The following is a 26,725-nucleotide window of genomic DNA, read 5'->3' on the forward strand; positions in this document are numbered from 1 at the left end:
GAAGCCTGAGAGATTACTCAATAATCAATAACACAATCAATAAACATTTATTTTATGCCTGTTTTTAAATTGCACACCAGAATCATCAAAAACAATCTTAAATGGTCCTTCAGAAGACCAGTCGTTAGATCACACAGTTAACTTGAGTACTTATTTTGTGCCTCTTAATTTTTTGGATATTTCAGTTAAAGTTAATATAGATTAAACATTCTTCCATATGCCTGCTATCAAAATCCATTAGCATATGAATAACAATCCAGATATGTTGCCACAAGTGAGGATTAAATCTACTGTATATAACATAATTTATAAAACAGTACAGTATCATTAGAATCTGTCTGTCACAAGATACACCCATTAAACTAATTTACTAAAGTTATATTTTAAACTCATGCATAAAAATGTTGTTCAGGGGGGTTCATAACAGACTTTGTCAGACGTGGCATTATGATGTTTAGAACTGCAACAATTAGTCAATTAACCAATAAACAGGAAATTAATCTGCAGCTAAAATGAGAATACAGTCAAATCTTACAATCTCTACATCAACTTTGAATTAAAGCATCTGCCTCAGAGAGATGGCCCCTCTGTTTTAACAACACCATCAAGTTCTTTCTTCTTCTCCATGTCACCTTCATTCCATAGTCCCTCTCTGGTGTGTCAGCCACCAAAATGTCAGGTGACCCATTACATGGAGGCGTACACGGCTGAGCCAGCAGCAGATGTCCACAGGGGGTAGACGGAGAAATGTTCCTTTCCTCCATTGCTTTCGGAGTGTCCACATCAGGAGGTGGACAGACACTGCTGACTTCAGTGGTGCTAAACTCTTCACAGGGAAGTGTTGAAGCACAGACTGCTGGAATTCTGCATCTCTTTGACACTTGCACAGATGGTCTGTCAGGTTCAACCAAACATCTTTGGTGGGATGAAGTGTCGTCTGAGAATGTTTCAGCACTCTTTTTTCTTACTGAGGCAAACTGTCCCTTTGATAGGTTAGAGCACTGTGCAGCTGAAACTGTCCTTCTCCTTTCGGCAGGTTTCCTTCCCACATGAGTACTCTCTATAGCTTTCTTCTTGGAGATCCCCTTTGGTTGCTGAGTTTGGTCTTTTGACCCTGTTTTAAACAGTAATTGGGGGAATTTGCAGACACTATTTTTCCTGGACAGCTGACTGCAGCTATCCAAGATGCTTGTGGCAGACTGACACTTTCTCCTCCCTCGTCTCACTGGAGGTGCAGTTGCAACTGAAATGTCAAATTGTGGCCTAACCTGAAATATTAAAGGCAAATTAAACAAAATAATCCATGTAGTCATATGTGAAAATTATTATGTGAAATTCCAGCATATGAAGATCAAGTTTATGTTCAGAAATAATTTTTAAGAAAAACATAGTCCACACCACTTTAAAAAGTATTCATTACAGCTTACCCAGGAATTAAGAGCTGAGCTGCTCTGTGCTTCTGCCTCTGTGAAGAAATCTCTGGCATTGAGTGCTGCTCGGACTTCGGGCACATTTTGGAGTTTGGCTCCACACAAAGGCCGCTCCAAGAATTGCAGCGAAGGCTTTGCTGTCTTTGTAACTTTTCTGGGCATTAAGATAAATCATCACTGAACACCTGTTGGAATAAAAACACGATCAATTGAGGCATCAAATGTCCGCAAATAACCAGATGTTGCTACCAAACCAAAACTATATTCTGTTACTACCAAACCGAATATACTCGCTCGTGGGTGCTAAGACGACATTAAACTTACCTTAATGTGCTTATTTGCATACAATAAATACTTATATCAAAAGTTAGTTTTTTAGTGTAAATTGTCTTTTCTCTGCCTGCTTTGTTTTCATCTTTTTGTTGCTTTTTGTTTGTTATTTCCCGGGTCTTCTTCCCCTTCTTCTTTTTGGTTAGGTTGGGGATTGACAAACCACCTCATATGTGCATTACTGCCATCTACCGTAGCCATTGTCTTTTCTGATTGGTTCTAGTGACGTCGATATCCTATCTGCTATTGGTTCAAAAATTTCACGTGATCAAAGTGACGGGAGGCCGCACCCACAGCGCCAAAATTCAAAATCGCTTGTGAATCGTATTGACGTCATGTAAATAACATTAAATAAAAGACTGTTTTAGATGTTTTCGGTTATTTTAAACACGAATATGAACCATTACAGGTTGGACTCAAGCTAAACGGAATCTTCTGAAACTTCGCAGTAATATGAAGGTCAGGTTTTTTGCCGTTTGTTGGAGCAGTGTAGTGAACTAGGCACCTTGCTAACGTAGCTTAGCAGACTACCTCAGCGTACGCTAGCGTTAGCTTTTATTGTCAGGTGCAAGAAAACCTAACGCTGGAAAAATTGAATTTGTTTAGCTATAACGACACAAATCAGTTGCTGACTTTAATGTAAGTTATATGGTAATGTTTCAATAATTGTCAAAATGGTTAGGGGGGCAAACGTTTCTCGAGTCCCGTAGCTATTATATAACGTTATTGTTAGTGTTTACTCTTGTTGTAACTGTTAATCTTCGTTGTTCATTCACATTTGTAGTTTTGTGTGTGTGTGTGTGCGCGCGCGCGCGCGTGTGCAGAATACCCCTGAACAACTTGGCACATTTCAATGATCTGACCATGAGACGGAGCCCGAGGAGACCCCTGATTCTTAAAAGAAGAAAACTGCCTTTTCATCAAAATGCGACGGATTCACAGCCTGGAGAATCAGGCTCCAAAGAACCGTCAAAACCAGCTACCGCTCAGAGCTTTTCTGATGGTATCCGCATCATGGACCACCCATCCAAGTCTGATACTCAGGTGGTTGTCATTCCGGAAAAAGCAAATCTTCAAAGTGTTATTGGGGCCCTCACAGCTAAAGGCAAGGAATGTGGTGCCCAGGGCCCAAACAAGTTCATTCTTCTGAATGGAGGTGGGAGTGGCAACAAGTGGGACTTTGGACTTGATTCTCAGTCTGCTGCTGAAGCGGCTGCTACAAAGAGTACAGAAGGACATACAGTTAAAGCTGAAACTACACGCAATTTCCCAGGTGACAAACTTCTAACTGAAATGAAATCCTAATTTAAAGGGTTTTTTTTTAATGTTTAGGATAATGCTTAATGTATAAGTGTGGAATTTAGTGCTTTTTTTCCCTCTTTGTCTGATACTAGTGAATAAGGATGTAAACTGCGGTCCATTGGATGACAGCCTTACCAACATTCAGTGGTTGGGTAAGATGAGCACATGTGCCTTGGAGCCAAATTCTACAAAGCAGCTCAGCAGCAAGGAGAACCAAAAACCTTTATCACAGACCTTTCAGGTTCAGTGCTTTTTCTTGTCTCTTACCTGCTTTGGGGTGTTTTGGTTTTTTTTTGGGGGGGGGGATACTTTTGTGAAGGCAACACTGACCCCAGACATGTTGCTACATGTTCCCTTAACACCCTTTCTTGACAAGTTGGTCACAGCTGTGATTTACAATAACAGCAATAGTAGTCTGATTGCAAAAAAATAGTCACACTGTCAGATTTATTAACTGTTGATTGTTTTTTGTCATATAGGCACACAATACACATACCAGTGTAGAAGCTCCTCAGCAACCCATTTCAGAGAGGCCACCATACTCCTACATGGCCATGATCCAGTTTGCTATCAATAGCAGAAAGAACAGGAGGATGACCCTCAAAGAGATTTACATGTGGATTGAGGACAACTTCCCTTACTATAGAGATGTGGCCAAACCAGGCTGGAAGGTAATTCAGAGCTGCTGAAAGTGTGATATGTTTCCAGTTCTGCAGCAGGCAGCAGTTTTCAAATACTTTTTCATTTATAATTGCAGAATTCAATCCGCCATAACCTATCTCTGCATGACATGTTCATTCGTGAAACATCTCCAGATGGTAAAATGTCTTTCTGGACTATCCGACCTGAAGCCAATCGATGCCTCACACTTGATCATGTGTACAAGGTGAGTGCAGCTGACTCATTGCTTTTACATCGGTGATATCTGGGAACGTTTGTGTTACTTAGCCTGAATGTTTTGTTGCAAGAATGCTTGTTAAATGCTTATTGTTTTACCTTGTGTTTATATAATGATTTTGCTTGGATCCTTGTCTTTCAAATGTTTGTTTTTTTATGGCTGACACCTTTAGAGTGTTTTGAGATTCCTCATGTTATTTTTCGTGTTATTTTTTTTCCCCCTAATCTCACTTCACATCTCTCTCTGTAGCCGGGCTGTGATCCAGTGACTGCCACTGTTCCTGTGCCAATGCTTTTACTGGCTAATCAAGTAAGACTGATTTACCCCCTTTCTTTTTTTCTTTTTTTTAGTTCTTCAGGAGCCATCTTTAAATCGCACTCAGGCAGCAGTAAGCCGAGAAGGGCCAGAAAAATCTGAACGTTCATGAATCTATTTGTCACCAGACTTTCAGACCCACAGGTTGTAGCTACACCTGTTTTTGTTGCAGGAGGAGACGAGAGCAGCAGGAAAGCAGAGAGGCTGAAGTCAGTCTGAAAGGCTAATGTGCTTTAAGAGCACTTGTTTCTTCTAATGTCTGGTATCCATACAATCATAAAACTTTTATTCCTCTCATATCAGTAAAGGCGTAGGGTCAGTTATCAAGGGCCAAATTTTGGACAGAACGCCAAGTTACAAGTGTTGTTAGGTGGCAGCACAGTAAGGCTCCTAACTGATATAATTTCTGTCTCATCTTACTTTTCACAGCACCAAAAGAGGACACTTCCAGATGCAAGAAAAACACCAACTAGCTCTGGTGAGTTAAAAGAAATGTATGAGTTGTTTTATAAATTTGAGACTTGAGAAAAATCAGAGGTTGGCAAATTGCTGTTTAGTTTGGAAATGTGTAGTGCAATGTTGTTGTGTTTTCTGTGTTCAGAGAGAAAGATGAAACCTCTTTTGCCTCGAACCGATTCGTACTTGGTGCCCATACAGCTCCCCGTCACTCCTTCTATCTACCTGCCTTCCACTTCTACCCCTTTTCCTCCGCCCTGCTCCCAGCAGAGGGGTAACAGTTCACGAGCAGCAAAGAGAGTCCGCATCGCACCGAAGGTAAGGAATTTCTCATATATTTCAGCTTTTTAAAAATGTGTTGTTGTTGTTGTTTTACTTCATAAGCTATGCAAGTTGCAAACTGCTTTTCAAAACAAGTATTTCTTGGAACTCCCTACAGTTTACATTGACAACATTATGTGCATAGAGATGAGTATGAACTTCACCCATACCACTAAGATTTTAATGGGAATGGTTGCATGTCTGACAGGTGACACAAAGTGATTCCCCAGCTGTGATGATATCTCCTCAGAAGAATACGGACTTTAAGGTAGAAGTGAAGGAGGAGCTGGTATGTGTTCCAATTAAATGCGAGACCCCCAAAGCTCCTCCAAAGAGACAAGCCAGCAGCTCACGGCGCAAACAGCGTTTGGTTCTCTCTGTGAATGAAGAGCCTGTTCTCCTCTGCCACGAAAGTAATTTCTTTGACTCTGGCGTAGCCTCCGATGCTTCGACATTCCAGGACAATCCACATATTGAGCTGGATGAAGACAAGCACGGACAGGAAAGCCCAGATAGGGAGTTCTCATTCAAAACCCCGATAAAAAGTAGCAGCCATTTGACCTCATCCACCCCCAGCAAGCCACCTTCTTATGTTGCACTTGAGTCTTGGAAAGTGACCCCGGTGGGCAAAGGAAGCCAAAATATTCTGGACTTCAGCCCTATTCGTACACCAGGTGGTCCCACAGTTACTCCACAACATGACTACACCACCTTCAGCTTCAGCAGCACTCCCTTTAAAGACTTGCCTCTGTTTAACTCCCCAAGAGAGCTGCTCACATCTGCTCCCTCCAGAGTGACCGGACCAGCAGAGTCGCCCACCGAATGCCTCAAAAGTAGCTGCTCCAGAGAGCTTCTGCAGGGAGGCAGTTCCACAGCAGCCAATCGCTCAATCACAGAGGGCCTCGTTTTGGATACCATGAACGACAGCCTGAGCAAGATATTGGTGGATATTAGCTTTTCTGGTCTGGATGATGACGACTTTGGTATGGCGAACATCAGCTGGTCTGAGTTCATCCCTCAGTTGAAGTAGCCAGAGGGCCGAAACACATTCTATGGCTAAGCAGTGTCACCTGTTTCTTTTTCCTTTTTTTTCTTTATGTAAACACTACATGATTAGGCCCACACCAAAGCAGCAAGACAGAAACAAATCTAGATCTGACACTATTTAAACCATCCGACTTGTCCATATTGAAGAGGATTTCTCTCAATAGAAAGCGAGGCTGTTGATGTAGGAAGAAATTTCTAGTGCTCTAGAGTGCTCTAATTTACTCTGGTTGTCAAATATTCAGAAGCATATCTGGTATTATACCAAAACAACTTCAAATAAGGCCCACTTGATGCTGCCATTTTAAACTTCTTATTGGAGACTTATTCAGACCTCCTTTTTGCAGTAGTTTAGGAGCTTTCAGCTTCAAGTTTCTTTTACATTTGCTTTGCTGCTGGAGAGTTCTGGATACCACATGAGGGGGAAAATGTAACATAGTTAAATAGATTGCAGGGATGCTCCACTTTCAATTACTGTTTGATGTGTTTTACTTCTCTGACTTTTTCATTCATTGGATCAATCAATAATTGCCTCTGTGTCACTTCTTTTTCTTTAAATTTCTTCACATATTTGGGCCTCTTTGTATTTTATGGTTTTCCTTATTTGTGTTATTTGTCTGTCTTCTTGAAGAACATGCATAAGAAGATAAATATGTAAGTGTATATGTATGTTGATTTGCACATTTTAATATATAATTTAGCTTCTACACAAATTTTAAAGTATGTGATATTTTCTGATCAGCCAGCAAGATGCTTCACTGCAGTTTGAGTCAGCGTCTTAGAGCTGACTTAGAATAATAGATTGTGATGGAGGATTGCTAGTAACAGGCCTTGACGAATAGCACTAACAGGAACAGGACTGTTTCTTTATCTAACTGTAGAACTGTCTTTATCACATGACTTCATAAATTCTCACAGTAATTGTCCTTGTGTATGCTAATATCACTCATTTTCAGGGCACCTTTAACCTACAAAAAATGCATGCAGTGACTTCATCCACACAGTCTTGGAGTTTAATATTCACTGTAGTTTTTGCAGCCCCAACTCTGGAGGATAAATACCTGTTTTTAAAGATGCCACAAAGTGTTGCATACCTATAATGACTCATTAGTCCTTTGTTGATGTGAAACTTGATGGTTTAGTGAGGTTTTGCCATGCATTGAGGTATTTCTGTTTATATTTCATTAAAGGTGTAAACTATCATAGATTGTCTGTTCAAAAATGTTTAATTCCTTGTTAGTGACAGTACTGAATTATGCAATTTGGGTAAAATTGATTTTATTCTAAACTCACCGCATGAAAATGGTAGTTTGTAATATTTTTTTAAACAAATGACATCATTTACCCATTTTTGTCCAAATAAGCAATTTCATGTAATGTTCTTAGTTTCCAATAGGAGCGTATGATGGCTTACCGCATTCCAATGGACCAAAAGAATGACACGATGTTGACACAGGTTTGATCTTGAGGTTCTCAGATAATAGTTTGTTTGTGCATGACACTGCAGCACAAATATGTATTTGCAAGAAAAACTGAAATAATTACGATGTATCAAACAGCAAATGCTAAAAGCACCTTTACTCTTGTATTTTTAATTTAAAAAAAAGATACCATACCCAAAATATTAACTCTTGAAAAAAAAAAACCTCACAGGACATTTTGCAGAGTTCGCAGCTGCAACGCAAACAGCAACAAACACTTTGTAGTTCTGTCCTGGGGTCTGTTTCAGAAAGCGGGTTTAGAAAACTCAGAGTTAAAAATGATACTCAGGGTTGAGTAACCCCGAACTGTCCAACTCGGAATATTCGGTTTCAGAAAGGCTGATAACAATTAGTTCAATCAACGCGGAGTTGCTTTAACCCCAAGTTAAGTGCGCGCACGAGGATACATAAAGCCCTGATTAGTGGAGCACAGATTAAGCGAGTCACCATGGAGACGGAGGGAAAGAAGGCGCGGTCAATGTATTTTACAGCGCTTGAGGCCGAAATTCTGATGGCAGCATATACCGATAACATGCAAATTTTGCGGAAAAAAGTAACACAGTGTCAAGAGATTTATTCTAAAGACACTTATTCAGCTAAGAATCTAAAGGTAGAAACACACAGACGCTGCAGTTTTTACTTGCAAGGGCATGATCACAGAACGCTCACACCAGAGTGGGGGCCCTGTGATGTGCGCTTTGTACCTGCACTTGCCTTTATTTTATATACAAAAGTAATACAACAGTGAATACGTCTATTCATTAACAGAGGAATGTTAGTATGTAGGGAGTGAAGATAAAAGTGGTTCAGGTGTATGTGTGTGTGTGTTATTCTGAAGGACGTGGCCCCTCTTCTTGAAGATAAGAGCATCCAACTCCCCTCTTCCACATACATATTTGCTTACTCTGTATGCTCAAATGTGACCCGTTATAGCCAACAGAAAAAAAGCGGAGGCCTGAAAGACAGGTGGGGGTCCTCCACCACCACTCACAGAGGCTGAGCAGTTGGCCCTCAGCCAAAACAGTGGGCGCCCTGTGGCTGAAGGCATCTCTGCGGGGACATCCTCTGAGTCAATAACCCCGCAAGACACAAGTGCCTACATAAGAGGTAAATTCAAAATAATACATGATGTGCATACATCCTTTCTTCACAGTCACCTTTGCAGTGCTACTCATTCATTTGATAAACTCTTTACCATAATGAATTATTTTGTAGTGAAGTTATTTTCCTACTGATTTTGCCTTCCCTCAGTCTTGGTTGTCTTTGAGAGCATAATGACAATGAAGTGTAAGGTGATTGGTATATGTTTGTTAATTGCCATTTGGTCCCTTGTAAGTTATAAGTGACCTGTATAAACCTCATATATTATCAGTTGATGGTGATGGTGTACTGCATCTGGTGCAGCCTCCTGTTGAGCCAGACCAACATGGAGTTGTGAGTACTCTTAATACTCCACAGATTATATGAGTTTACAGTAGAACAGCAATGTTTTTAATTTCTTTACTACAGGAAAATAATGAAGAAACATTGACAGCTGTTACAGAGGAGGAAGCAACAGAGACACTTCATGAGGTTTACATCTTACAATGGAAAATATAACAATTGAATAAAATGTGGTACTATAATAAAACCATGGACTTTCTATGTCTCTAACAGAGTGATGATGGAAATGAAGAGGGTCCAGCCACTTCTCCAACAAACCTTTCAGTGCTGAACATCTTTGTTCAGCACTGATTTACAACCAACCTAAGTAGGCATGTACTATGAATGTCAATGCTATTTTCTGTGTTTCAATAGCTCCCTGTAAAGCAGCTGTACAAGACCTATTTGATCAAGAAAATAAAAAAATGCGACTTGGAAATGGAACACTTCAAGCAGCAGATCCAAAAGACCAAGATTGAGATTTTACTGCTGGAACATCAGTTAAGGGTGGGTGAAGTGGTCAGAGATGGACGAATTATTTCAGTGTTTGAACAACATAATAATATACTTATTAATACTTTGTGTACAGGAAATACAGGCAACCAATAAAGCCAGTTGAACAAAAAATCTGTTTATTCTTCTTTCAACATGTTGAGGTGATGGGTCAAAGGAAATGATTGTGACATATGGTGTCTCTGACTGCTCTTCCACCTTGTATGTCCGTGGGAGGGTCAGGATGTTCATGGTTTGGATCACTGCTGATGTTTGGTTCAGAAGGACAGTGTTCTCCTCTAATTGTGGCAATGTTGTGAAGAATCACACATGCCACAATAATGTCACATGCCCTTTCATGCCCAGGGAACTATGTACCTGTACATTAATGCTGTGGAAAGACTTCCTGTTCACATAGTCTCCTTCATTTACTGAAGGAGCAATGATTGGAATGTGAGTGCCATCTATACAGCCAATCACGCCTGGGAACCCTGAAAATAAATGTAAAATTTAAGTAGTAGTTCAAGTATCACCACATCATGAATTAAGTTTTGTTCATCCTGATACCTGCAATTTTGTGGAATTCCTCTTTGATAAATCTTGTGGGTCTATGACCGGGGAACACCACAAACGAGTACAGGAGACGTTTCAGTGCAACTGCAACATTCCTGACTGCCCGACAGACGGTAGCCTTGGAAACGTGCTCAGCGTCACCAATATTATACAGAAAGCTCCCGTTTGCAAAAAAAACCGAAGTGCAATACAAATAATATGTACAGAACTGAGAGAATGTCCGCGATGTGTCACATGAGCAATATTAGGCCTGAGGATGTTATCCAAATAAATTATAGATTGTGCTGAAAAACGGTAACGTTCACACAGAAAATCATCAGGAAATGATAAAATGTCCAAACGCGCTCTAATCACTCTCTCCCGGCGGAGAGCTCTGCGGAGAATTTGGGCTTCAACATCTACTGGCTCTTCAAGGAAGGGGCACGCCATGTCTGACACTTCCTACAGTCAGGTTTCCGACAAAGAGGCGGAGAAAGTCAGGGTTAGTTGAAGTAAACCTGCTAGGGGGCAGGTTAGCTTCACGGAGTGTGTCGTCATAGTAACTCACTCAGAATTAATCTAAACTCGCTTTGTGAAACCGAAAACCCAGAGTTTTCGTTAACTCAGGGTATACTTACTCAGAGTTTGCACTAAACCGGCTTTCTGAAACAGGGCCCTGGAGTTTATGCAGGTGCAGTCAGTGCTACTGCTACAAGTAAGCTTAACACCTTCCAGATCATTTTTTTTTTCTGGCAAGAAGGGCTGGCAACTGAGTGGATGCCTTGTGAAGGAAAAACCAGCTTGTCCAGTTGCAACAGAGGAAGATTTTGTTGTCTGTCTTTGCCTTCGCCAAAACTACGACGCCAATATCCCACATCCCAGAGCAACGGAGGAATGGGCTTATTTTGACAACAACACAAAGGGAACTAGCAGTCAGTGATGGGGAATAGAGGAAGCAAGAAGCAATCCTGGACTGCACAATTGAATAGTGTGGATGACCTAGACACAGTAGCGGTTTTAGATACGGGCGACACGGGCGGTTGCCCGGGGCGGCATCGTGGTGGGGGGCGGCATCACGGACATCGGCAAAAAAAAAAAAAAAATTGCTCGTACTCATGCTGCCCCGACATCAGCCAGCGCATACTGGGAATGGCATAGGCACCGATCGGTTTTCTATCGCCCATTTGCTGGGAGTAAGGACGCCCTCCGTTTGCGAGGTGCGCCTGCTGCTTGCGGCACAGGGAGGAGAGGGCGGGGCGGCGGGGGATTCTCTGGCTGGCTGGAGCAGCGTCTAATAACCAACTCGCAAAATAAAACAAAATAAAAACAAAACAACAAACACGAAAACACCAGACATCATGATACAGACTTATAATTTGAAATTCGAAATTCTATACAAGAAAAGTGAGCGCGAGAGCCCTCGGTGCACCTGCTTGCTGCTGAAGTCAAAGTAAACTTTATTGTCATCTCTGCTACATACAGTCCAGTATATAGAGAGACGAGACGACGAGGCTCCAGTTACAGCAGTGAAAGTAAACAAACAATAAATATAAGAAGAGTAAGAAAATAAATATACACTTTAGGACTCGGGGTAAAGGGATCAATAACAATTTAAAATTTATAATTTACAGTTTGATGATTTAATGCAGGGGCGATTCTAGGATCAGAGCTTTGGGGGTGCTGAGCACCCAGAGAGCTGCCCATCCAGGCAAGGTAAACTTTACTCATCACAATGAGACTTCTTCCCCGTCTCTGTCAGTCCCTGCATCCCTAAATGCCTCCAGTTGTCCCAAGTTCTCTCTGACTGCCTCCTTGGTGCATTTAAACCCCTGTTCCTCCCTGTCCTCATCGTCTGTTGTCTTCATCTCCATTATCAGTCATCATAATTTTACCCTCTCTGTGCAAGTCTGCGAATTTCTTTATTAAATCATAAGATTCTTAAATTCATCAAGTCTCTCTGTGCCTGGGTCCTCGTCTCAAAACATGACATCACTGTTTTGTACATTTTAACACAATTTAATCCCCACATTTTTGAAAGAATAGCAAAACACTTTTTTGAAAAGTCTGTAACAAAACCATCAAATCTGATCAAGGTTATTAAAATGCTGCTAAAGAAGAATGGATTGGAATAAAAAAAAAATACATATCCTAACCTTAATTACTGGGGAAAAATGATGAATGATGCTCATAGTGAGTAAAAAGTAAACTGAGTGCATTTTTTGGACAGAGATTCACTTCTAAAGTGTATGTATAATACAATACAGATACATAAAAAATACACTCCAAAAATAGACGAGTCCTTGAAATGTTAGAAAACTGAGACACCTTGGCCTATGGTACAATGTATACAATGTATGAAAAGATCTTTACTGCAGATACTACTATGGCTCTGCAGATTTTTTCTTTTCTTTTAACCTATGCCGCCTCACCTTGAGGTTGGTAAATCTGTCTATCACATTTTGGTGGTCAAGTCTCTCACGCATCTCTTTCTCAACTGACATCACAGCCAGGTGCTGGAGTCTGCTTTGACCCATGGTCCTTCTCAGCCAGGCATGGAGCTGACTCAAGACACTAAAAGACCTTTCACAGCTACAGCTGCTAACTGGGTTTGTCAGGGCAACCTGAATAACAGTTTTCAGTTTGGGGAAGATCTGATTATCCAGAAGATTGTACAATGTTAACATATCTGGAATGGCACCAGCCTCACTCTTGAGCTTCAAAAAAAGTCTTTGGCAACCGTGACTTCCTCTGACTGAAGCTCAATATGGTAATGCAGTGCCAGGGCTGACAACCCAGTTTGTTTTGCAGATTCTGTATAGCAGCTTTAATATAGGGAGAACACAACTTCCAGATTGTATGAGTTGTTTGTATTAGTTGTTTGTCTTTCTTTTTCTTTGCCAGTTTAACAGTTCCTGTTTTGCCTGTTAGTACTCCCTGTCTGTTTTCTTACCTGGTACTTCCTGATCTTGTACTTTGTCCTCATGTTCCCCTCTTTCCTCTCTCCCTCTTTGGACTGACAATCTGTACACACACACACACACACACACACACACACACACACACACACACACACACACACACACACACAACAGGAGTTATAAGGTTAATGGGCATCCAGTCAGTTAGCTAGTTAGTACCTTGGGTTCAATATCGGCACATGCACATATGGCAAAATAACCAGTTTCTCTCATTACATTTCAAACAGGACAGTGGTAACAACAGCAGGCTACGGACAATGTTAAGTTTTAGATTTTAAATAGGCTGTATACATTTCAATGAGATCAACAGGGCAGTCAAATATCGCTAATTTTACTACAGAGCAAACATCGTCGCAAAACACGTTTTCAACTAGGGCTGCCACAAACGATTATTTTGATAGTCGAGTAGTCACCGATTATTTTTGCAATTAGTCGACTAATCAGATCATGCATCCATTGGATGTACAGCGTACAGCTTATTGCACCAGCAGCATCTGCTCTCATATAACTATCATTAGCTTACAGCTCTAAGTGTTTAAGGTATGTGCTAACTAAAAATAAAGACAAGATGATAGTTTATTAAATTTGAATGAAATTTGCAGATTGTTTCAGTGAAGTTTAATAAACTCATTGTTATCTAAAATATAACGGGACACCGGAGTATATTCTCGAGCATCTCACACTTCTGATAATCAGTTGTCTGCTTGACGTTTATTCAGCTGCGTAAAAACTATAACTTTAATCTCAGCCAAACCGATTTACTCAGGAACAAATAAAATACTAAAAAAGGTGGTCTCAGCCACCATCGCTCTGGCAGCAACAGCGCTAGAGCGAGTAGGAGAGAGCCGAGCTGGAACAAACCCTTTTGGGAGGGGGGAGGGGTTATCTATACTTTTGTTGTTAAAATGTTCCATCTCAATTAAGTACTGTATGCTTTTTATACTTTTAGTAGTGTGTCCCACAAACAGCAAATATTTTCAAAAAAAGTAAGACATCTTTGGGGGTGCTTTGATTCATTTTGGGGGTGCTGAAGCACCTCCAAAACTGGGCTAAAATCGCCCCTGATTTAATGTCTCACACACAGCCCTTCGAAAGGTGAGGGGGGCTGGCTGCTTCCAAATAGAGGACATTTCATTCATAATGTTGTAAATCCCAGCCCATTATGTATTCATGATTTGAATCCTGGGTTGTGTGAAATCTCAGAAATAAACCCTAGACAAAGTGAATCTGTGAACTAAGGTGTAGGTGTGTTAGGTTATGTTGTGGTGATCCTCGAGTTGGGGGATTTGTGTTCATACTGGAGTGCAAAATTAAAACCAAGATGGACAAGAAAAGTTCAAAGCCATCAGGTCCTCAGTTTAGAAAAAAGAGAAAAGAGGAAGAGAAACGAGCAAAAGATGCAGGTAAGCAGATGTGTCATTGGATAATGGCAGGTCATCCTGAAACAATCAGAATCAGAATCAAAACACTTTATTAATCCCTAAGGAAACTATGTGAATTACAGTTGCTCCAAGAAGAAATGGTAAAAATAGCAACTGTAACAGACTAAACTCCAAACAATACATTATGTTACAGATTTTAATATTAATTAGTCATTGTTAATTGTTGATTTGTCCTGTTCTCATTGTATGAGGAATTATGATGGCTGTTTGGTAGCTGTTTGCATACAATGCATCAATGCATACTCTCTCTCTCTCTTCATATGTGTGTGTCTGTGTGTGTTTCTCTGGCGAAATTCAGTATGGTTCCGACAACAGTTTTATGTTAATGTATAATCCTAAATATGTTTTGTGTGTGTGTGTGTGTGTGTGTGGGGGGGGGGGGGGGGGGGGGGCAGATGGAGTGTTCACCCGGGGCGCCAAATGGGCTAGGACCGCCACTGCCTAGACAGGATGTTGCCAACTTGAGTTGCTGGAGGAAAACTAGCTGCTGGGTGCTGGCTTTTTTCTACAGTCTCCTGGATGTCTTGAAATACAATGTCCTTGTCCCTTGGAAACCACTTCACAGGAGTTGGAGTCTAAAACCTAATGATCCTGGAAAAGCTGGGGCGCATGCTGGTGACCTCAGCCACTGGGGGAAAAAAATCAGAATAAAAGTTTTTTTTATGACAAGGACTGATGCCAGTTTGAAAAATCAAGTGGAAATTGTTTTAACATATATTCATTTTATAGCATTTTCTAAATGTAAACAGGAGGTGGCCACTTTTGGCCATGAACATGCTGAGTGGGAGTTTTTCTGTGCAAAAAAAAAAAAAAAAAAGTAATGGTGCCTATATAATCATTGATACTGTTAATTATTGATATACATCTAACTGCAATCATGGGGAGAAAATAAATCAGATTGCATGTATTATTTGGGGAAAATAGTCATTTTATTATTGTATCTCTTTGTAGATCATTACAATTATGTGATCTAACTGGTATTGAAAGGGTTGAAATTCTGAATTTTGAATGAAATTTTGGTTTTCGTGACCAGAACTGATGCTAATTTAAAAAAATCAAGTCGGCCAAAGTGGAAATATATATATATATATATATATATATATATATATATATATATATATATATATATATATATATATATATATATATATTTGATAGTATTTTATAAACCTAAACAAAAGGTGGCCATTTTGGCCACAAACAAGCTGAATGGGAGTTTTCTCTGGTTTGCTTTCCATGCACAAAAATAACAATTCATAATAATCGATGTTGCTGTTAATCGATTTCATGTCCCAGACTCTACCATTAATAATACAAGAAAATCCAGTAGCAATGCGAATAAATGAAATGGTGAATTTTGAGATTGTCTTCCACCAAGTACATTGTACAAACAAACTGTTTTCTTAAAGGTTAAAAGGACTATTTTATATTTATGAAAAGAACTGATGTTAGTTAAAAACTACTATGCAGTAAAAATAGCAACAAAAATAGCAACAACCCCCGATAAAAATAATAAAAATTACACACCTAATTTGTTGGTGGACACTTTTGGCAACGAACAAGCTGAAAGGATTGTGATTTTGAACAAACCCAGAGGGTTAAAACATTAGCTAACGTCTGTTGTTCGAGAAGCTGGAAATCGTCCGGAAACATCACTAACTGAAGAAAATCAGCCGCTTAAGTGAGGAGTTCAAGATATAAAAGACACAAAAAAGGTGCGGACCTTGGTTTTATCTAGATAACATTTAACCCGTTTAGTGTACGATTTGTTATAAGTATTTGAGCTAAATCGGGGCTTTCCCGAGATGATCTAAACTTATTTGCTGTGAACGATGGCTAACAACAGTAACTGACTTGATAATTTCCATCTCCCAGGTAAACGTTACCGTTACCGTTAACTCTTGTTGTAACAGTTAATCTTCGTTGTTCAGGCTCGTTTGTATTTTTTGTGCAGAATACCTCTGAACAACTTGGCACATTTCAATGATCTGACCATGAGACGGAGCCCGACGAGACCCCTGATTCTCAAAAGAAGAAAACTGCCTCTTCATCAAAATGCGACGGATTCACAGCCTGGAGAATCAGGCTCCAAAGATCCGTCAATACCAGCTGCCGCTCAGAGCTTTCCTGGTGGTATCTGCATCATGGACCATCCATCCAAGTCTGATACTCGGTTGGTATACTTTCCCGAAACAGCAGATCTTCAAAGTGTTATTGGGGCCCTCACAGCTAAAGGCAATGAATGCGGTGCCCAGGGCCCAAACAAGTTCATTCTTCTGAGTGGGAGTGGCAACAAGTGGGACTATGGACCTGATCCTCAGTCTGCTGCTGAAGCGGCTGCTACAAGGAGTACAGAAGGACATAAAGTCAAAGCTGAAACTACACGCAGTTTCCCAGGTGACAAACTTCTAACTGAAATTAAACCATGTACGGAAAAAGTTTTTGTTTTTTTTAATGTTTAGGACAATACTTAAAGTATAAGTGTGGAATTTAGTGCTTGTTTTTCTCTGTCTGATACTAGAGAATAAGGATGTCAATTACAGTCCTTTAGATGACAGCCTTGGTAGGATGAGCACATGCGTTTTGGAGCCAAATTCTACAAAGCAGCTCAGCAGCAAGGAGAACCAAAAACCTTTACCACAGACTTTTCAGGTTCGGTGCTTTTTCTTGTCACCTGCTTTTTTTTTCTTTGCCCTTTATGTGCCGACACAAACTTGTCTGAAGGCAACATTAACCCCAGACATGTTGCTACATGTTCCCTAAACACCCTTTCTTAACCAATTGGTCATGACTGTGATTTATAATGACAGCAATAGTAGTCTGATTACAGAAAATAGTTACACTGTCAGATTTATTGACTGTTGTTTGTTTCTTTGTTGTTTGTCATATAGGCACACAATACACATACCAGTGCAGAAGCTCCTCAGCAACACATTTCAGAGAGGCCACCATACTCCTACATGGCCATGATCCAGTTTGCTATCAATAGCAGAAAGAACAGGAGGATGACCCTAAACGAGATTTACATGTGGATTGAGGACAATTTCCCTTACTATAGAGATGTGGGCAAACCAGGCTGGAAGGTACTTTAGAGCTGCTGAAAGTGTGATATGTTTCCAGCTCTGCAGCAAGCAGAAGCTTTCAAAGACTTTTTCTTTTCATTTATAATTGCAGAATTCCATCCGCCATAACCTCTCTCTGCATGACCTGTTCATTCGTGAAACGTCTCCAGATGGTAAAATGTCTTTCTGGACTATCCGACCTGAAGCCAATCGATGCCTCACACTTGATCATGTGTACAAGGTGAGTGCAGCTGACTCATTGCTTTTACATCGGTGATATCTGGGAACGTTTGTGTTACTTGGCCTGAATGTTTTGCTGCAAGAATGCTTGTTAAATGCTTATTGTTTTACCTTGTGTTTATATAATGATTTTGCTTGGATCCTTGTTTTTCAAATTTTTTTTCATGACACCTTGAGAGTGTTTTGAGATTCCTCATTTTGTTTTTCATCTTATTTTTTTCCCCCTAATCTCACTTCACATCTCTCTCTGTAGCCGGGCTGTGATCCAGTGACTTCCACTGTTCCTGTGCCAATGCTTTTACTGGCTAATTAAGTAAGACTGATTTATCCCCTTTCTTTTTTCTTTTCTTTTAGTTCTTCAGGAGCCATCTTCAAGTCAGAACCTCAGAAAAATCTGAACGTTCATGAATCTATTTGTCACCAGTCTTTCAGACCCACAGAGTGTAGCTACACCTGTTTTTGTTGCAGGAGGAGACAAGAGAGCAGCAGGGAAGCAAAGAGGCTGAAGTCAGTCTGATAGACTGATGTGCTTTAAGAGCACTTGTTTCTTCTAATGTCTGGTATCCATACAATCATAAAACTTTTATTCCTCTCATATCGGTAAAGGCGTAGGGTCAGTTATCAAGGGCCAAATTTTGGACAGAACGCCAAGTTACAAGTGTTGTTAGGTGGCAGCACAGTAAGGCTCCTAACTGATATAATTTCTGTCTCATCTTACTTTTCACAGCACCAAAAGAGGACACTTCCAGATGCAAGAAAAACACCAACTAGCTCTGGTGAGTTAAAAGAAATGTATGAGTTGTTTTATAAATTTAAGACTTGAGAAAAATCAGAGGTTGGCAAACTAATAGAAATTGCTGTTTAGTTTGGAAATGTGTAGTGCAATGTTGTTATGTTGTTGTGTTTTCTGTGTTCAGAGAGAAAGATGAAACCTCTTCTGCCTCGAATCGATTCGTACTTGGTGCCCATACAGCTCCCCGTGACTCCTTCTGTCTACCTGCCTTCCACTTCTACCCCTTTTCCTCCGCCCTGCTCCCAGCAGAATGGGAACAATTCACGAGGAACAAAGAGAGTCCGCATAGCACCGAAGGTAAGGAATTTCTCATATATTTCAGCTTTTTAAAAATGTGTTGTTGTTGTTTTACTTCATAAGCTATGCAAGTTGCAAACTGCTTTTCAAAACAAGTATTTCTTGGAACTCCCTACAGTTTACATTGACAACATTATGTGCATAGAGATGAGTATGAACTTCACCCATACCACTAAGATTTTAATGGGAATGGTTGCATGTCTGACAGGTGACACAAAGTGATTCCCCAGCTGTGATGATATCTCCTCAGAAGAATACGGACTTTAAGGTAGAAGTGAAGGAGGAGCTGGTATGTGTTCCAATTAAATGCGAGACCCCCAAAGCTCCTCCAAAGAGACAAGCCAGCAGCTCACGGCGCAAACAGCGTTTGGTTCTCTCTGTGAATGAAGAGCCTGTTCTCCTCTGCAACAAAAGTAATTTCTTTGACTCTGGCGTAGCCTCCGATGCTTCGACATTCCAGGACAATCCACACATTGAGCTGGATGAAGACAAGCACGGACAGGAAAGCCCAGATAGGGAGTTCTCATTCAAAACCCCGATAAAAAGTAGCAGCCATTTGACCTCATCCACCCCCAGCATGGCACCTTCTTATGTTGCGTCTTTTAAAGTGACCCCGGTAGACAAAGGAAGCCAAAATATTCTACACTTGAGCCCTATTCGTGCAACGGGTGGTCCCACAGTTACTCCACAACATGACTACACCACCTTCAGCTTCAGCAGCACTCCCTTTAAAGACTTGCCTCTGTTTAACTCTCCAAGAGAGCTGCTCACATCCGCTCCCTCCAGAGTGACCGGACCAGCAGAGTCGCCCACTGAATGCCTCAAAAGTAGCTGCTCCAGAGAGCTTCTGCAGGGAGGCAGTTCCACAGCAGCCAATCGCTCAATCACAGAGGGCCTCGTTTTGGATACCATGAACGACAGCCTGAGCAAGATATTGTTGGATGTTAGCTTTTCTGGTCTGGATGATGACGACTTTGGTATGGCAAACATCAGCTGGTCTGACTTAATCCCTCAGTTGAAGTAGTCAGAGGGCTGAAACACTTTCTATGGCTAAGCAGTGTCACCTGTTTCTTTTTCCTTTTTTTTCTTTATGTAAAGACTATGTGATTTAGGCGCACACCAAAGCAGCAAGACAGAAACAAATCTAGATCTGACACTAAACCATCCGACTTGTCCATATTGAAGAGGATTTCTCTCAATACAAGGCGAGGCTGTTGATGTAGGAAGAAATTTCTAGTGCTCTAGAGTGCTCTAATTTACTCTGGTTGTCAAATATTCAGAAGCATGTATTTTAAATTTCTTATTGGAGACTTATTCAGACCTCCTTTTTGCAGTAGTTTAGGAGCTTTTAGCTTCAAGTTTCTTTTACATTTGCTTTGCTGCTGGAGGGTTCTGGCTACCACATGAGGGGGAAAATGTAACATTGATAAATAGATTGCAGGGATGCTTCAGTTTCAATTACTGTTTGATGTGTTTTACTTCTCTGACTTTTTCATTCATTGGATCAATCAATAATTGCCTCTGTGTCACTTCTTTTTCTTTGAATTTCTTCACATATTTGGGCCTCTTTGTGTTTTATGGTTTTCCTTTTTTGTGTTATTTGTCTGTCTTCTTGAAGAACATGCATAAGAAGATAAATATGTAAGTGTATATGTATGTTGATTTGCACATTTTAATATATAATTTAGCTTCTACATAAATTTTAAAGGATATTTTCAAGATGCTTCACTGCAGTTTGAGTCAGCGTCTTAGAGCTGACTTAGAATAATAGATTGTGATGGAGGATTGCTAGTAATAGGCCTTGACGAATAGCACTAACAGGAACAGGACTGTTTCTTTATTTAACTGTAGAACTGTCTTTATCACATGACTTCATAAATTCTCACAGTAATTGTCCTTGTGTATGCAGGAGTGAAATGTTGTGGTTTCTAGCAGTTTTCAGACCTTGTACCTGACTAAACTCTGTGTTTCTAAGACAACAATCAATGTGTTGGTGCCTCATATAACATGAAGATTTGTTACTTATGCTTTTGGGTAAAAGCAAACTTTGATCTATTGTCTTGCTCAGATCAAATTTGATTCATGTGCAGAGACAAGGCGTAATTTCTACACCCTGAAATATTCTTCAATACAGCAATGAACCCTTTTGCACATAGCGTATTTTATTTGAAAAACTTATTTCTGTTTATATTTCAATAAAGGTTTAAACTATCATAGGTTGTCTGTTCAAAAATGTCATTTTAACTAACGTTTCAAAATGAACATTTTGAGTGCATCTTTGAAACTTTAAGTACTTTTTTTTTTGTAAGGCCTCCGGTATAAACACTACATACCTGCATAATTAGTGCAGTTAGTTTCTCTAAACACGTGGCTCTTTATATAAAAGTAGTACAAATTGAAACATTTGTTTAAACTGTTAAAAATGTCTTCTTAATGTTTTGTCCAGGTAGTATCCGTGTAGTCTGCAAGTAGAATGCAGGACGCCTTTTTGGTCTTCAGTAAGTCTGGACTTCCTGTGGAGCCACTTCTAGAAGGATCTGTAGCTGTTTGCTGCAGTAGTCTGGGAGAATTGAGGAAAGTCAGAATTATCTAGTTTGTTCACTACAAGCAACTAAATTTCTCGATTTCACTCATCCTCTTCCTTCTTAAAAAAACAAGCAGGCATATATGATCATTTGACACTGTACCAAAAATGCCTATGTTTAATATTAAAAATAGAGCCACTAAATTCAGACCCATGATGAAAACTATCATGTTAATACATTCTGAAGAAGAATATTGGTACAACTTACCAAATATGCGCCTGCATCTACGCGGCAAACGAAAGCGGTAGACAGTAGCATAGTAAACTGGGACACCAGTCAGTGTTAGAGCACAACTTTGTCCTGTGTTCCAGGGGTCAGAGTAAAGAGACAGACCCACAATGAAGAAGGAGACCATTGTGAAGGCGATTCCAATGACCAAGGGCACCTTCACATTGCAACAAATAAAACAAGTTGGTCAGCGTAGTGTGCAGCAGTAAGATAAAGGGAGGTTTTTTTTAGTTCAGTATGCTAACCTTAAAAGGTCTTGGGTGGAGAGGAAAACGATATCGATGTATGAGCATCCCCAAGGTTGCCAAGGCGATGAAGAGCCAGCGTGAAAAGGAGGCAAAGTTGAGGAGCTGGTAAATCTCTCCAGTGATTAACATAAAAATTACCAAGGGGTACTAAAGGGACACAGGGACACAAGCAAGATAGTTATAAACCCACTATTTTGAGAGTATCATATTATATCTCTTTGTCAGACCCTGTGCAACCCCTCATTCCTTTAGATCTGGATTAAGGCTTTGTGTTTCCCTGTTTCCCATTTTCAACCAGCCTCTTTATCCTGTGCCTGGATCCTATTGTTATTATTCATATGACATGGATAAACTTAATACAAATAAAATGTTATAATTGTTTTACTGCGTATTCTCAATTTTAATAATGCAACATAATAAATAGAATAAGTCATCTATTTATTTGATTAGATGACTTCATCTGTTTTAAAAGTAGTTTACCAGGAACAACACAGCAGGTAAAGGTGTGTGTCTGCGGATGTGAATCATGGAAAAGATGGCTGGCCAGTGGCCTTCCCTGGCTCCCACAAACAGCATCCTGCAACACAGAGCTCTCATTAGAATTCAGGCACACACACAAAAAAATGACAATAATAAACCTTTATGGTCCTCAGATTACCTAGGTGCCCCAAAGAAGCCACCGTTAAGTGTTCCAAGGCAAGATATGGCAACAAGAATGGGGATCACAGGAGCCAACCCCTGAAAAGCATGGTTGGCAAATGTCTGCAGAGGCACAAACAGCAGATCAGACCAACAGTGACATACCACATTTCCTTTTTTTAATGATACATAAAGCAAGAAATAGAACTGACCACAGCCACAGCATCTGACAGAAGCACCTCAGCGGGAGTCATTATGGTGTAGTAGGCCACATTAATAAGCACATAAAAGACTGTCACTGCCACAATGGACAAGATTATTGCCAGTGGCATGTTTCTGACAAAGCGAGATACACACAGAGAGATATAACAGCAGGAGGCAACTTGGTTTTCAAAAAAAAAACGACAGACTTTATAGCAGATGTTTCATGCTAAAATACCTATTAGGGTTTATGACTTCTTCTGTGATGAAGTTCAAATTAAACCTAGAGGAAAAGAGAAAACCAAGACTCAGGCATAAAGCTTTGATTGTTAGTTATAGTACATACATTGTCATGTAATTTATGGTTCTTTTCACCATTACTGGGGGAAAGAGTTTTGAATACTGTGTGATACACAGTAAAATACATTGAATTTGCACTGATCCTCAAACCACTGTACACTTACCATCCACCATAGGCATAGAGGCCGCTATAGAAGGCCAGTGGCAACTTATCCAGTGTTAACAAATCAACCTCGAAACCATTCTGAAAATTTTCTGTCCTCCCTGCAAAGACAGAGAGAATAAATGAGCTGAATACCAACTCTGTCTTAGGTTTAACAATTAGGTGCTGTCACCTTTGGCCAGTGCAATGAACCCTGGGATGATGATGAGGGCCACGGCAAAAATTTTAATGAAAGTCAAGGTGACCTGAGTGCGAGAGGCCATGTTCACACTCCAGCAATTGACGGCTATGACAAACGCTGAAGCGACACAAAGACAAAGAACTGGTTAAAGATACGTGTTGTTCTACACATAAAGTGCTCCAGACACAGATGAGTTATAAAAGCACTCACTCACTCCAAGGATACCGACAAGTCTGATGAGCACTGTGGGAGCAGCACAGGGTGTGAAGAATGGCTCCACCACATAACGACCAAAGGCAAGGGAGACATAAGACGCAACAGCTGGCCTAGAGGTGGACAATATCTTTGTGAGTATTATGTTTGAGGCAGTTTAATTTTTTTTTTTTTGAACCAGTAAAAACCATACCTGATGAATACAAACTCAACCCAGAGTCGTAGGAAGGCAGGCAGAGGCCCCAAAGTCTCCAGCAGGTATGTGTAGTGACCCCCTGATTTTGTAAAAGTGGTGCCCAGTTCTGCATAACACAGGGCTCCTAATAGGCCAGAGGCAGAGCAGAGTTTTGGAAAAATAAGAGTATGACTTTTACTTTATAATTATTAAATGGCAACATTTTTAGAATGTCTTTTAAGTAGTTTTAAAAGCTACTTTCAGCTTCCCCTTATTTACAACAGTGAAAAAAAAGGTAAATGGCCTGTATTTGTATAGCGCTTTACTAGTCCCTAAGGACCCCAAAGCGCTTTACACATCCAGTCATCCACCCATTCACACACTGGTGATGGCAAGCTACATTGTAGCCACAGCCACCCTGGGGCGCACTGACAGAGGCGAGGCTGCCGGACACTGCGCCACCGGGCCCTCTGACCACCACCAGTAGACAACGGGTGAAGTGTCTTGCCCAAGGACACAACAACCTAGACTGACAGTGCTGCAGGTAGCTCCACATGTTTGATATGGCAGATTTTTCATGCACCACATGCCATTCGTGATGCAACCCTAAATGGATTTGTGTCTCTTTCCAGGACTGAACTGGGCTGTCCACTTGTGCAATCATGACACCAACATAAATCTAGCTTTTTACTATTTACTCATAAAACACATTGTTTCTCATATTTGACACTTAAGTGCACAGAACAATAGCAGGAAAAAGGTAGAACAAAAGCAGACATCAGCTGAAATATCATTCATCTTACCAAAGAGAGAAAGGACGCCACATAGCACCCACACCAGCAGAGATAACCCCACGCTGCCACTGTTCATCAGGACTCCTTTCGGTGCAATGAAAATCCCACTGCCCACCATAGTCCCAATGACGAAGGACACGGCGGGCAGCAGTCCGATCTGCCTCCGAAGGCACACCACTTCATCATCTCTCTTATCCGTCTCGTTGTTTCCCCCTTTCTTTATCCTGGTTCCCTCCATTTCCCTCTGTGGCTGTAGGTCACAGGGTGAATGTGCTGGTCACTGTGGCAGGAAGAAGCAGCACAGGCTGCAATAATACCCCCACCCCCCAATCCTGTCTGTTTTTTCACCACTCATTGGCTCTTACCCCACCCGCCCAGTCTGAGCTGGGAACAAAGCCAGCAGTCTTCCAAACTTAAGCAATATTTAACAGCAGTTTAAAAGATCAACACTTTTCTGCATTGTACACTGTGGATGTGTGTACAGCTTGGAAGAGGCCCTGTGGGCTCAGACGGAGACAGGTCAGGGTGCTGTGGAGGCAGCTGCGTAGACTGCAGGAGGGCTACTTTCAACAAAATCTACACAGACTAAAATCTCATGGTGTCCTGTCAAGCTATTTTACACAGTGTACATACACGTTTTAAGCAAAAACTAAAAATGATATGAGACAACAGAAAAACAAAACAAAACAAAAATGACAGAGGCCGCTTTATTAATATTCCTTATTTTCACTTGAGTGGCCACTGCATGGATGTCAGCTTCACTTTATCAGCAGGAGCTCTGCTTGTTAACATTCCTCTACACACAGCACACATTTCATTTTTTCTGTCAAAATTTATGACGAGTGAATGACTGCATCTGCACTCAGAACTCCTCTCACTCAGATAATGCACACATGGATGCATTCAAAATGTGGTCAGACTGAGAAACATTTCTAGTATATTATTTGTAAAATGTTCAGCATATTCAAAACTTTTTTTCAAATAACAATTTATGTGTAAAAATTGTCCATGCACTAATGTATAGTTCTTTATTAATATGTCTGAACACTGTAAGGAAATCAATTTTTACAGTATAACTATTTTTTCTTTGGTGATACTAAGACTCATGGGAATGATTTTCCCCCCACTCAATTCAATTACTTAAAAGGTTTGATTGCTATAGTCAATTACTTTGCATTTTTACATTTTTATGAGAATGTGTTATGGTTTCCAGTGACTGTGTGACCAATAACAGTGGGAAGTTGTAGTTTGAATAGGGCATGATGGTTAACACTTGAGTCTTGTCATAGTTCATAAAAGACAAGAATTCAGGTTACATAAGACATGCTATTCATTTATATTTTACAGCAATTAACCATTTATTGAGATTACAGTAGGAACACCAAAACAATAGCTGTTCAGTTTTAACCAAATAGCTCATAGGATTATACTTTGGAGCTTAAATTTTACTCAGTACAGAATAGCATTACTTTTTGCTGTAAGCAAGCTGTAAGCATCTTACTGTATACATTTCTTTGATTTTAAAGTGTCAACTCCTTAAAAGGCACAATGTTTATACAAGTTTTAATAAATGGTTATGGTAGAGACTGAATCAAATGTATATTTAGATATTTAAATAATGCTGTTAAACCTCAGCGTGCATACAGTCCGTTTGTGTTAGATTATGCCTGTTACTACTTGGTGTTTCTCCATCTTTGGCCAGCAGATGGAACTCATGTCTCTTTCTTGGTAAATGTTACCCCACAGATGAATGTGCTGTTATTTTCCTCTAGAACATGGCAATCACATCTTACCTGGCTTTGAATTTTACAGGCTGCTAACCTTGATTCTATGTTTATCTCAACTGTGTCTTCTGCAGTTGAATGCGTACATAATTGTCTCCAAGGTAAAAAAAAACAAACAAAAACCCCAAGACACCTCGAGCATCACAGTGTGAAATTCCCAGGGTGGGTCCGATTTTAGTCCTTCTCTCTGCAGGTAAACCCATCCCAGGAGACAAGAGCTTATCTTCCCTGCTGCTCACCTGACCTGCTAAGATCCCTGCTTTGTCAACTGGAGGCCAAACAAGCTTCAACTGCTCACTCCCAACTGTTTCTCCCATAGGCTCGTCTCACATGAAGCAGAATACAAAAGGAACACATCT

The 26,725-nt window shown here is 40.4% G+C and overlaps 4 protein-coding genes, 1 long non-coding RNA gene and 1 pseudogene across 7 annotated transcripts; 3 read left to right on the forward strand and 3 right to left on the reverse strand.

The window, feature by feature from the left end:
• Positions 1-38: 38 nt before the first annotated feature.
• rhno1 (RAD9-HUS1-RAD1 interacting nuclear orphan 1) lies at positions 39-1,953 on the reverse strand. The gene is made up of 3 exons (XM_087830654.1): positions 1,755-1,953; positions 1,428-1,615; positions 39-1,268 (listed from the first exon to the last, which is right to left on the reverse strand). The coding sequence occupies exons 2-3, from the start codon at positions 1,590-1,592 to the stop codon at positions 546-548; spliced, it is 888 nt and encodes a 295-aa protein (XP_087686780.1). The 5' UTR covers positions 1,593-1,615; positions 1,755-1,953; the 3' UTR covers positions 39-545.
• Positions 1,954-2,047: 94 nt separating this feature from the next.
• foxm1 (forkhead box M1) lies at positions 2,048-7,299 on the forward strand. 2 transcript variants are annotated; one of them, XM_087831098.1, is made up of 9 exons: positions 2,048-2,219; positions 2,585-3,033; positions 3,155-3,303; positions 3,542-3,733; positions 3,820-3,948; positions 4,210-4,269; positions 4,705-4,753; positions 4,877-5,049; positions 5,261-7,299. In XM_087831098.1, exons 2-9 carry the CDS (start codon positions 2,625-2,627, stop codon positions 6,080-6,082), a joined length of 1,983 nt encoding a protein of 660 aa, XP_087687224.1. In that variant the 5' UTR covers positions 2,048-2,219; positions 2,585-2,624; the 3' UTR covers positions 6,083-7,299. The 2 variants fall into 2 exon arrangements, with proteins under 2 accessions (XP_087687224.1, XP_087687225.1); XM_087831099.1 differs by lacking the exon at positions 4,210-4,269.
• Positions 7,300-7,501: 202 nt separating this feature from the next.
• Positions 7,502-9,626, forward strand: LOC102790464 (uncharacterized; annotated as a pseudogene).
• A 2,958-nt stretch (positions 9,627-12,584) lies between these two features.
• LOC148097898 (uncharacterized) lies at positions 12,585-16,349 on the reverse strand. The gene is made up of 3 exons (XR_015716703.1): positions 15,991-16,349; positions 14,872-15,091; positions 12,585-13,064 (listed from the first exon to the last, which is right to left on the reverse strand). It is a non-coding gene; the product is annotated as an uncharacterized LOC148097898 (long non-coding RNA).
• LOC102797288 (forkhead box protein M1-like) lies at positions 16,071-21,069 on the forward strand. Of its 2 annotated transcripts, XM_087831100.1 has the most exons (8): positions 16,071-16,178; positions 16,418-16,860; positions 16,985-17,115; positions 17,355-17,546; positions 17,638-17,766; positions 18,493-18,541; positions 18,683-18,855; positions 19,064-21,069. In XM_087831100.1, the coding sequence occupies exons 2-8, from the start codon at positions 16,458-16,460 to the stop codon at positions 19,877-19,879; spliced, it is 1,893 nt and encodes a 630-aa protein (XP_087687226.1). In that variant the 5' UTR covers positions 16,071-16,178; positions 16,418-16,457; the 3' UTR covers positions 19,880-21,069. The 2 variants fall into 2 exon arrangements, with proteins under 2 accessions (XP_087687226.1, XP_087687227.1); XM_087831101.1 differs by lacking the exon at positions 16,071-16,178 and having other exon boundaries at positions 16,678-16,860; positions 16,987-17,115.
• Positions 19,843-24,861, reverse strand: si:ch73-352p4.8 (cystine/glutamate transporter). The gene is made up of 12 exons (XM_006780855.3): positions 24,592-24,861; positions 23,807-23,933; positions 23,611-23,726; positions 23,392-23,517; positions 23,221-23,320; positions 22,995-23,039; positions 22,768-22,891; positions 22,575-22,678; positions 22,397-22,493; positions 21,914-22,063; positions 21,648-21,825; positions 19,843-21,415 (listed from the first exon to the last, which is right to left on the reverse strand). The coding sequence occupies exons 1-12, from the start codon at positions 24,818-24,820 to the stop codon at positions 21,351-21,353; spliced, it is 1,461 nt and encodes a 486-aa protein (XP_006780918.2). The 5' UTR covers positions 24,821-24,861; the 3' UTR covers positions 19,843-21,350.
• Between the last annotated feature and the right edge of the window lie 1,864 nt (positions 24,862-26,725).

The sequence above is a fragment of the Neolamprologus brichardi genome, chromosome 17 (genome assembly GCF_056152115.1).
Source record: "Neolamprologus brichardi isolate AB-2024 chromosome 17, ASM5615211v1, whole genome shotgun sequence".
Classification (NCBI taxonomy): domain Eukaryota; kingdom Metazoa; phylum Chordata; class Actinopteri; order Cichliformes; family Cichlidae; genus Neolamprologus; species Neolamprologus brichardi.

What these genes read in the sequence shown, in the direction of transcription:
- rhno1 (XM_087830654.1), bottom strand. Translation starts at nt 1,592, where the DNA reads ATGCCCAGAAAAGTTACAAAGACAGCAAAGCCTTCGCTGCAATTCTTG. An exon ending in GCTCAGCTCTTAATTCCTGG is followed by an intron (nt 1,269 to 1,427) that starts GTAAGCTGTAAT and finishes TTAATATTTCAG; the next exon opens with GTTAGGCCACAATTTGACAT.
- foxm1 (XM_087831098.1), top strand. Translation starts at nt 2,625, where the DNA reads ATGAGACGGAGCCCGAGGAGACCCCTGATTCTTAAAAGAAGAAAACTG. An exon ending in AACTACACGCAATTTCCCAG is followed by an intron (nt 3,034 to 3,154) that starts GTGACAAACTTC and finishes GTCTGATACTAG; the next exon opens with TGAATAAGGATGTAAACTGC. An exon ending in TGGCCAAACCAGGCTGGAAG is followed by an intron (nt 3,734 to 3,819) that starts GTAATTCAGAGC and finishes TTATAATTGCAG; the next exon opens with AATTCAATCCGCCATAACCT.
- LOC102797288 (XM_087831100.1), top strand. Translation starts at nt 16,458, where the DNA reads ATGAGACGGAGCCCGACGAGACCCCTGATTCTCAAAAGAAGAAAACTG. An exon ending in CACTTGATCATGTGTACAAG is followed by an intron (nt 17,767 to 18,492) that starts GTGAGTGCAGCT and finishes TACTTTTCACAG; the next exon opens with CACCAAAAGAGGACACTTCC. An exon ending in GAGTCCGCATAGCACCGAAG is followed by an intron (nt 18,856 to 19,063) that starts GTAAGGAATTTC and finishes CATGTCTGACAG; the next exon opens with GTGACACAAAGTGATTCCCC.
- si:ch73-352p4.8 (XM_006780855.3), bottom strand. Translation starts at nt 24,820, where the DNA reads ATGGAGGGAACCAGGATAAAGAAAGGGGGAAACAACGAGACGGATAAG. An exon ending in TGGCGTCCTTTCTCTCTTTG is followed by an intron (nt 23,934 to 24,591) that starts GTAAGATGAATG and finishes CTGGCCTATTAG; the next exon opens with GAGCCCTGTGTTATGCAGAA. An exon ending in TACCTGCTGTGTTGTTCCTG is followed by an intron (nt 22,064 to 22,396) that starts GTAAACTACTTT and finishes GTGTCCCTTTAG; the next exon opens with TACCCCTTGGTAATTTTTAT.